Genomic DNA, 10,253 nt, shown 5'->3' with positions numbered 1-10,253 from the left:
GGTTTATTATCCTTTTAGTTTGTTCACCAGGTCTATGGGATGACTTGGTCTTTCTTTCACACTGATAGTGGATTGGGTGATGATCATGTTAGGTCAAGCTGTTAACTTTTACATAATCCGGTGACCCTGTTGCTTTTTTTATATACATATCATCATGTTGCAAACAGATATATTCCGCCTTCTACCTAACCAACAGAGTATTGTACTATCCCTAAAAAAACAGAGTATTGTATTTTTTTAGGGATAAGTATATTTTTCGTCCTTGAACTCTTCCGAGAGTTTAGAAATCGTCCCTCAACTCTAAACCGGATAGTTTTCGTCTCTCAACTATCAAAACCGGATAGTTTTCATCCCTCGTGCCGCTTCGGGCGGTTTTAGTACGCGGTGAACAGTAACTTGGTGAACAGTAAAATCAAAAAAATAGCAAAAAAAAACTGACATTTTACAGCATCGAAAATACTCTGTTGCGCAAGACCCATGCAAAATTTCGTGGTGTTTCAACATTCGAGCAGCTCGTGACAAACAAAAAACTATAAATATGTACGTCGGTGAACAGTAAATTCAAAAAAATAACAAAAATATAAAAAGTTATTAAACCTTTTGGCATCAAAGATGCTCAGGTACGTAAGATGCGTGCAAAATTTCATGATCAAATGACATACGAGGAGCTCTTGCCAGAAACAAAATAGCGAACTTTTTTTAAAAAATTGAGCCAAATTTTGTTTTTTCTTCCACGAGTTCATACAATGCCTAAACACGACGAACATTTGCACGCAGGTTGCACACCCAAGCCTCTTTGATGCCAAAAAGTTTCATAAAATTTCTATTTTTTGCTATATTTTTGAATTTATTGTTCACTGACGTACATATTTATAGTTTTTTGTTTGTCACGAGCTGCTCGAATGTTGAAACACCACGAAATTTTGCACGGGTCCTGGATACTGTAAAATTTCAGAATTTTTTGATTTTGTTTGCTATTTTTCTCGATTTTACTGTTCACCGTGTACTAAAACCGCCTGAAGCGACATGAGGGGACGAAAACTATCCGGTTTTGATAGTTGAGGGACGAAAACTATCCAGTTTGGAGTTGAGGGGCGATTTCTAAACTCTCGAAAGAGTTCGAGGATGAAAAATATACTTAACCCTTTTTTTATAACGGCCTAAGGGGCTCTTTGGTTCATAGGAAAAAGGGGAGCAAAAATATGCTTTTTTTACTATGCTGACACTATTGGTTCATCGGACGCAAACCAAAATTCAAAAACTTGAAAGGAATAGCACATGGAAGAAAAGGGGGGGGGGGGGGGGGGGGTTCCTTTGTTTAAGATTCAAAGAAAAAAAGGCTCCACTACAAATCTGACGTCAGACTTTTTAACATGGCAAATTATGTTCTCCGAGGATGGCAAGTTTAGTTGACGAGCATGACATATCCGCCTTAGTTATTTTCTTATTTTGTTAGAAATTACCGTGCTTGCAAACTAAATTTATCATCATCGCATCAGTATATATTGTCATAAAAAACATCAGAATTGCCATGCCTAAAAATCTGATGTCGGATTTTTTACCATGGCAAATTATGTTCTCCGAGGATGACAAATTTAGTTTGCGAGCATGGTAAATCGGCCTCAGTTTATTTTTCTATCAGACAATTGTCGTGCTTGCAAACTAAATGTGACATCATTTCTTTAATATAAATTTCCATGGAAAATGTCAGATTTTCCATGCCTAAAAATCTAACGTCAAGTTTTTAGTGTTACCGAAATATAGAGCAATTTCGCTATCCACTCAAACCACCTTTTTGCATTCTTATGGACGAACAATAAGGCAAGTGACAGAAGTTGACAAGTATAATCTTCCCTGAAAAAATAATATTACCTTTGATCCATAATAAGTGTCGTAGTTTATTTTGGATCGGAGTGAGTAAATAATAATAACATATTAGCTTTTTAATGTGTTTTAACCCTGATTTGGCTATAATCTTAGGATTGATTTGTTTCCATCGAATCAAACACCAAAAAGTCTCATGTTTCCGCAATCCTCGGTTTTGAACACGCAATCATATATTATTTCTGCATTTTCCTTTTCCAGTCCTACGTTTTGCAAATTTTCCAAATCGAAGAACCGAATGAATGTGTAAACCATATAATATTTCTGCATTTTCCTTTTCTAATCCTATGTTTTGGGTATTTTTCAAATCAAAGAAACTCTATGAACACAAGAACCGAATGAATGTGCGAGCGATGTGTTAATTTGGTACTCCCTCCGTCCCATAATATAAGAGCGTCTTTTACACTATACTAGTGTCAAAAATGCTCTTGTATTACGGGACGGGGGAGTACCATTGAACTGGCAGTGATGTGCTCATCCGTTCTCTGTTTGACCTTTTTCATTTCCATACGTACTAGTACCGATACTGCTAATCCCTTGCATGATCTCCATCTTGATCCAATTGGTGCAGTGGCCGTACTTTGCATTCATTAACTTGCCAAAAAAGAATGTAATCACACCCACTAGTCATAATCCTCTGACAGAGCACGAGTTTATCCGCATGTTTTGTTGACTTGTATATGCTCTACCATCAGCCGCCCATTGGTTACTATCCTCTTAATAATAATTTAGATCTAGCCTCAGCATATAATCCCACTCACAGAAACCCAGTGTACTACTACTACCACCATATCCCTTCAGTAAAGAAAGACAAATTGTCATCTATCCAACTGTCCATGAAACATGATTGAACACAAAATTTGAAGTCACTTTCATCTACCCTCCTTGTGTGCATTGTCGTCTATCCAACGTGTTTTTCATTTCTCGATTTCATCAGAAAATCAGTTTTTTTTTTTTGCCACAAAATTCATGTGTTCCAAACGGGGCGTCGCTATTTCGGACCGCAGGACAAAATAGTGCACATGGCATGTCGCTGTAATGCATTTTTGTTCCTACTGATCTAGCAACTACCACATACATTCATAGATGACACATTCTTCCATTGGTGTCTGGGCTCAAGATGGTAACAGTGCTATTCCAGAACAGTAGGGGGAGGATCCACCCCCCAGAAATGTGAAAGGAAGCTCAGCTATTTTCAGACAGAGGAAACATGCCAAAACTGAAAACCATAGCCTGATCCTGGTTCCTCTCAGACAGAAATAACCATAACCAGCCTAAAAATAGAGTGCACGTGTGGTCTGTCCATATCAGCCGCCACTCACTTGCAGCAAATCAGCACACCCAGGAAAACAGATTAACCAGCAACAAGAAATGGTAAATAGGAGACAATCCAGGACAAGATCACTATTTATCCGCCGAAAATGTTACAGAGCGCGGCACATGGCGTGTTACAGGACAAACCTGGATTATGGTAGTTTTTTCCACAGGATGTTAGTAGTATCAGGGTATAATGTTACAGAGCAGTGAGCGAGTGCATTTCTCATGCAGGGTTTCCCATGGTTACACAGCAGCCAGTTTCTACCATCTCTTTTCAGGTTTCTTCCTTTTCCCCCTTCTCTTCTCCAGAACGAGCTTCACAGAACTTGCTGCTTCCATGAACAGAGCATCTTTCCTTCAGCGATGCTTCAGAAAGAGCAGCGCAACACCCGCAGAATTTGCTCCTGTAATCCAGGTCAGCACTCTTTTCGTCGTCGATCCCTGCACTGATGGAGTTCGCACGCCGAACAGCTACTCATGTTTCGACCCCATGCCTGGTCTTTTCTTTGAAACAACTTGTGGGAACCCAGCAGAGAGAACTAATTTCAACAGTCAGGTTCACTGTGTCTTTTCATTTAAGAGTTCCTTTTACTTGTCGTTTCTCTTTTCGGACAAAATTAGTTGCTCGTCCAGGTAAATTTTTTTGGTCAGTCTATTTACAAATACAAACCCTTGTATTATTGCCTTTTTCCCAATGTTGCTACCATCTGAGGCCCCATGTAGCCATGCTATTTAACGTCGCACCCTCATGACGATCGCCGCCAACTTCTGATCCCTTTCTGAGGCAGTTTGAAGGGGCTCCAGCTTTTCCTTCGTTTCGGGCTGTCAGAGAAGACGCCCGTCGCCAATGCCTGTTGAAGCCACAGCTCAAATTCGTCTTCGGGGATCATCTCGGCGTCCAGGCTAAAGGGATACCGAGAACTCTGCGATCTCTGAGGCATCCTATCCGCACCAACCATGTTCACCATAAAAGTTGGACCATGAGTGTTTGGTTTGCACTCCATTCCCTGGATTATTAACAGAAACAGAATGGGTTAAATAAGTGTTGCCCATTTTTCAGATATAACAACCGCAACATCCTTTCCTTATTATCAGAAAATGAATGACATGTCAACAGTTGATGTGGCCATTGTATTACCTGCAATATGTGTTCTGGGTCCTACTTTCTAGAGAGCTTAACATGGTCCCTACTCTAAAAGGAACTTGGTATTCTATCCACCTCACAAGATCGAACGACCAACTGAACCTATTTACAAAGTAGAGCATCTGGACTATGCTAAACTAGTAAACTACAAAGACTAAATTCAGCCATGAGCAAAGGAGTCGAACCAAGAGTCTTTGGTATACTCATGTATACACTATAAACAAATAAAACAGCAGAGCATAACCACATAAAGCAAGGAATGCATACAACCCTCCAATAAGTTTTCTTCTGGACAAACACTATTATTATAGGGCTGTACACTCGGTAGAAAAATTGCACCAATGTTGAGATATGGTATGCAACAAGTGAATATTTGAAACAAGAAATGAATTTGAATTTTCAAGATAACAGATCCTTCTAATCCAGTCTATCTGATGTCTTTTTCAGTGAATCAAACATGGATCATTGCCGACGTCAACAAGGAAATGACTAAAAGTTAAAGCATATCACGTGAGACATTTATTATGGCAAGTAAATACGCATGTGAAATGTATAATCAAATCAAACATGACAAGATAGATGGAGACAGACTCACCTGGCAAGTAGCCCACTCAGATACATCAAATATTTTACTCTCCGCACAGACAAAAGCTCTTGGTATTTCTAACTGGAGTGAACAATCAAGAAAGAACAGAATTTAGATTCTATTGGACATTAGTTTCTGCAGGCAAAATACACATGCATGCTTTAAAGTGATTCCTCAGCGCTGTCTTGTATTCAGCAGAATTTGCTTAAGCAATTCACTTTAGAATACCGGGATTGAGATAAGCTGGAAATTCAAGGCACTTTGAGCATCCACTTTAGCAACATAGATATCCTTAGATGATCTAAGATCAGAAGCAAAACATTCTGGGGTTCTTACAGCTCAAATGAACAAATTTGCTCAAGCCCAACATCAGCCTCAGGCAGTATAAACTAGCCCAGTTTAAGCAGTATAAGCGAGTAGTAAGGGACTGAAGTTTTCACTCATGAAAAACATTTCGCTGAGTTTTCTACCAAATAGGTGCGCACTGTGCAGAGTGCCAGTATTCAGAAGATTATGCCTTCTTCTATATAAATCCCATTCTCCCTTTGTTTAAACCACTGGTTCCCAGTAGTTCATTCCGTAAACCCAAGATGACTGCAATAGGTGCTTCCATCTAAACTAACGCTGAGGTAAAATCGTTGTTTTCGAGTCGATGAGCCGATGAGTCGTTCTGGGGTAGCGACTTGGAAAAAGTCGAGCCTGCAGTTGCGACTAGTCGCGACTCGAGTCATGAGTCGACATTTTTTTTGCGACTCATCGACTAGTCGACGACTAGTCGCGCGACTCAAAAACCCCGTAAAATATAATGAAGTTTACATGTTATTTAGACACAGAACTGTACCTTCAAGGATGCAGAATATCTATTTTCCACCCACCCATCTCCGTCCTTGGCAACATGGTATTGGGAACAATCCTGCAAGCACACAATTTATGAAAATTAGCTGGAGTGATACTCTCAGTTAACAAGTGCCCTAAAAGTACATGTTGGGCTCCTAACCTGGCACCATCTTGCTTTTGCTTTGCTTCTCTTGGTACATATCCATAAATGAAAATTACCACATTTTGTGCACTGTATACGCCTGGACTCCTCAGAGAGAAACTCTACCCCACTCTGCAAAAAAGATATTTATCAATTGACTTTATTTTTCAATTATAAATGAGTTATACAAAGAAAACAGTATCAAACAAGATTGTCCAAAACAGGAGGGTCATGCATAAATCACCTTGTTAAAGAAATTGACCAGGTTACATACATAAGATAACTAGCTGAATTCCATAGTAACAAAACAATAGAAGATAAAACAACAACAACAAAGCCTTTAGTCCCAAACAAGTTGAGGTGAAACCCATAAGATCTCGCAACCAACTCATGACTCCGGCACATGGATAGCAAGCTTCCACACACCCCTGTCCATAGCTAGTTCTTTGATGATACTCCAATCCTTCAGGTCTCTCTTAACGGACTCCTCCCATGTCAAATTCGGTCTACCCCGACCTCTCTTGACATTCTCCGCACGCTTTAGCCGTCCGCTATGCACTGGAGCTTCTGGAGGCCTGCGCTGAATATGCCCAAACCATCTCAGCCGATGTTGGACAAGCTTCTCTTCAATTGGTGCTACCCTAACTCTATCTCGTATATCATCATTCCGGACTCGATCCTTCCTCGTGTGGCCACACATCATCTCAACATACGGATCTCTGCCACACCTAACTGTTGAACATGTCGCCGTTTAGTCGGCCAACACTCAGCGCCATACAGCATTGCGGGTTGAACCACCGTCCTGTAGAACTTGCCTTTAAGCTTTTGTGGCACTCTCTTGTCACAAAGAATGCCAGAAGCTTGGCGCCACTTAACAATAGAAGATAACTGACTAAATTCCATACTGGCAGAATAAAAGTATCTGTTGAGGGGTAGCACGTGGTATCTGAGGGATTTTTCAATACGAATGAGCTCCAAAGGATAATAATATCAGAAGGTACATTACAAAGGGGAATGTGCAGAAAACTAGAGATCGCATTGTGTGCTCCAAAACTTAACAAGATCATGTGCAAATCAAAGACATCTACATTCCATATTTAGTTATTTACAAGGACAAGAACCCACCGGTTGAGAGACAACACGTGATCTCTGAGTCATTTGCCGGGATTCTTCTTTCCTCAGCTGTTCATCATAGCCATTTTTCTTCGTTAAATCTGAGAGTACCTGCATGGAGGTACGACTAGACCGGTTACCTTTATCAAGAATCAAATAACACAGTTGTGATCAAGAAATGGTACACTGTCAGATTTGAGAAAACTCTACGAAAGAAAGCCCAAAGCTGGCATATACTCCCAAGTACTTGCCTCAAAAGCTGACTGAAGCTTCTTGAATGACTCGCACGCCAATGGATTACCCATGTTTTTATCAGGATGGACAAGAACTGCCTAGACAGACAAAATGCACCAGGACAATAAGTAACAGAAACATGGATGATCATTCAGCTTAAAGTGTTGTTGTCTATTACCAATTTTCTGTATTCCTTTTTCAATTCGATCAGATTGATGCTTTTGCTCCGAGAGATGCCCAAAACATCATAATAGGTCGAACCATCCATTATCCTCTTCATCTCGTCCAACGAAGTAGAATTTGATTTCACTATTTTACTGGGAGATGGCTCCTTCTGTACATGTAACACATCTTGGGTAGGTGCTGCGCAAAAGGGCTTTGCAGACGACACGGTCTCTGGTTCACTTTCAGGAGCAGGGGGATATTCACAGCCACGAAAGAAGGCATCCGTGGCTGGATCAGAATCCTTCATTTCTTCAAATGGTCTCTCTTCCATGCTTCCCTCATATCCTTGCAGCAACTTGTTCAGAAGATCATTTGTCAGAAAAGAGAGATTCAGCGTGAAGAAAACTCCAAGCCACCCGACACGAACAGCCACGCAATAAACAGCATACATAGCCAACACAGGTATGACAAATCGTGCATGTTTCAAAGAGCACATACAACCTGCATTACCACAGAGGAGCCTCCATTAGATGAGGATGATCAAATAAATAGGCCGAATGAGGTAACATCAGAATCAATTCAGATGAACAACCTCCAGCAACCAGAAGCATGCCGGTAATCCAAAAGTAGCCATACATCCACATAATCATGATGCCAAACAGTCCTACAATAAGAAGGCCAGGCGTATAGCCCATGTAGTGAATGACTGCCGCAACAGCTCCCTGAAACAGTGCGCCATTAAACAGTCAGATAACATAACCTCTTCTGATATCCTTCTTACATGGGTAACTTGTATCCTTACTTGTAAGCAGAAGTTACTAATTAAATAAGTAGACTAGATGATGATGGAACGAGAGACATTGTCTGCATTGCAATAAGAAAAGTGGCAGAGAGAAAATAACAGGAGGCATGGCCCTATATTTTCTCTATTATTTCACTGCTGATTACTGATTCAGTGGTGCATTCTAGCTGAAAAGGCCAGATATCCCCCAGTGGAAGTAGACAAAACTTCCAAACGTCTTTAACAGTGGACAGATAGAATCTAGAAATAGCAAAAATGAGTACTAAAGCATGACATCAGATTACACTAGACAGTAATACATTAAGCCAATTAATCCTGTGATAGTTTAATTGGCGTTCCACTTTGTGCTAGCAGCAATTACTACTTTAACTATGCTACTTTAGTAAAGATGCAACCTAACATGCAATCCACAATCAGATAGCAGAAGCAGCACATGACAAATCCTTATCCAGTAAAACATCCGGGCTGATTTGCCAAAGCGGCAAGGTGAGGGATGATTTGCAGCACGAACCAGGCCAAGGAGGGCGTAGAGGGCGCAGGCCGACGAGGTCATGCACACGAAGCAGCTCCAGAGGATGACGAAGACGGCGGCGGGGCCGAGGCTGGCGAGCGCGAGGAGGCCCCGCGCCGTGCAGCCCCGCCACTGCCTGAGCGCCTCGAGCAGGAGGCGCGAGGAGCTGACGCAGGCCCGGGAAACGGCCGGCCAGTGGCGGTCGACGAGGAAGGCGAGGCGGTCCCTGCCGCAGCCCGCCGCGGCGTGCGCCCAGGCGACGACGTGCTTCTGGGAGAGGACCCACGTCCACCCCTGGTTCCAGAGCCCCAAATCCGCCATGGCAGCCGCGAGCGCTCGGCCAGATTGGTCAACACCGGGACCGCAGGAACGCCATTTCCCCCGATTGGAACCGAACCCCGCCGGAATCGCCCGCCGAGCACCGCAAGAACCAACTACTTCCCCCCAAACCAATCGAACAAGCTCGATGAAGAGGTCCAGCTCAAGAAGTCATCCAGAACCGCCGCCCCCGGCCCCGCGGAAAACCAGCGGATCGAGCGCCGGAGCTATAAGACGCCACCGCCGAGGAAGAGGTCCAGAGTGGCGCCGCCTTGCGCCCGAGAAACGACGAGAAATCCCCGGTGGATAAAGGCGCCCCGGGGGTTAGGGGGCCGCCGACAGCTGGGGCGGGGTGGGGGTTGGATCTTCCGTCGGTGAATCGGCCGGGGGTGGTAAAATAGCGGCGACGCCCGCCCAAGGGGAATCTGCCGACGCTGCCGCTGCCGCTTTGCCCGAGCTTTCGCCGCCCTCTCTCTCTCTCTCTCTCTCTCTCTCTCTCTCTCTCTTGCTGCAGTGGTGGTGGTGGTGGTGGTGGTGGTGGTGCTAGTTTGGGGCGAGCCACATCTCGTGACAAAAGAAGGATTGGGGCGAGGAGGAGCTAAAAGGGAAAAGAAGGGATCTTTCAAAAGGCACACGCTCGCTCTCTCGCTCTGCCTAGAGAGAGAGATTAGGGTTAGGAGGAGAGAGAGAGCAGTAACTGTCGATGGAAATGGTGGAGAGCATGGGGTTGTGGTGTGGTGGGGGTGATGACTGGCCAGAGTGGGTGGTTAGAGAGAGAGAGGGAGGGGGTAGCTCAGCTCTGCTCAGCTTTAGAGAGCGAAGTGAGTGATTTTAGTATATCTGAGAAGACGATGACTGTGGATGTACTACTAATTAAATGGTTTTATGACAATTCATAAAAGGCAATTATTAAATGTTCCTTTCTTCCTTCCTGGCATGCATAATCACACTTTCTTTTGGGTCTTAATAATGACACCATACGACCTGGAGTGTGTAAGGTGGGATTTGTGTGTATCCTCCTTCACTAATTGCAGTGCGTCCGAAGTAGTTAGGCGCATTTGTGAGTTTTTTGTTTGCTTTGTTTTGTTTTGTTGAGTGTATACGTGTTGAGTGATGTTGCATGAGGTACTCTTCCCGTTGTTTGTCCCTTCATCGATGTATATATTTTTTTAGTTGTCCCTGCACGTTTATTAAAAAAAT

General features: G+C 43.0%; 1 protein-coding gene across 1 annotated transcript; it reads right to left on the bottom strand.

Moving 5' to 3' along the window:
• Window positions 1-3,277: 3,277 nt before the first annotated feature.
• Window positions 3,278-9,835, bottom strand: LOC123110368 (uncharacterized). The gene is made up of 9 exons (XM_044530861.1): window positions 8,736-9,835; window positions 8,015-8,144; window positions 7,436-7,923; window positions 7,275-7,355; window positions 7,036-7,134; window positions 5,929-6,042; window positions 5,773-5,844; window positions 4,941-5,012; window positions 3,278-4,208 (listed from the first exon to the last, which is right to left on the bottom strand). Exons 1-9 carry the CDS (start codon window positions 9,054-9,056, stop codon window positions 3,948-3,950), a joined length of 1,638 nt encoding a protein of 545 aa, XP_044386796.1. The 5' UTR covers window positions 9,057-9,835; the 3' UTR covers window positions 3,278-3,947.
• Window positions 9,836-10,253: the final 418 nt, after the last annotated feature.

Source organism: Triticum aestivum, chromosome 5B (genome assembly GCF_018294505.1).
Source record: "Triticum aestivum cultivar Chinese Spring chromosome 5B, IWGSC CS RefSeq v2.1, whole genome shotgun sequence".
Lineage (NCBI taxonomy): Eukaryota > Viridiplantae > Streptophyta > Magnoliopsida > Poales > Poaceae > Triticum > Triticum aestivum.
This window is presented reverse-complemented; position numbering and strand designations above follow the sequence as displayed.

What these genes read in the sequence shown, in the direction of transcription:
- LOC123110368 (XM_044530861.1), bottom strand. Translation starts at nt 9,056, where the DNA reads ATGGCGGATTTGGGGCTCTGGAACCAGGGGTGGACGTGGGTCCTCTCC. An exon ending in CATGCTTCTGGTTGCTGGAG is followed by an intron (nt 7,924 to 8,014) that starts GTTGTTCATCTG and finishes GTGGTAATGCAG; the next exon opens with GTTGTATGTGCTCTTTGAAA. An exon ending in AGCTTCAGTCAGCTTTTGAG is followed by an intron (nt 7,135 to 7,274) that starts GCAAGTACTTGG and finishes ACCTCCATGCAG; the next exon opens with GTACTCTCAGATTTAACGAA.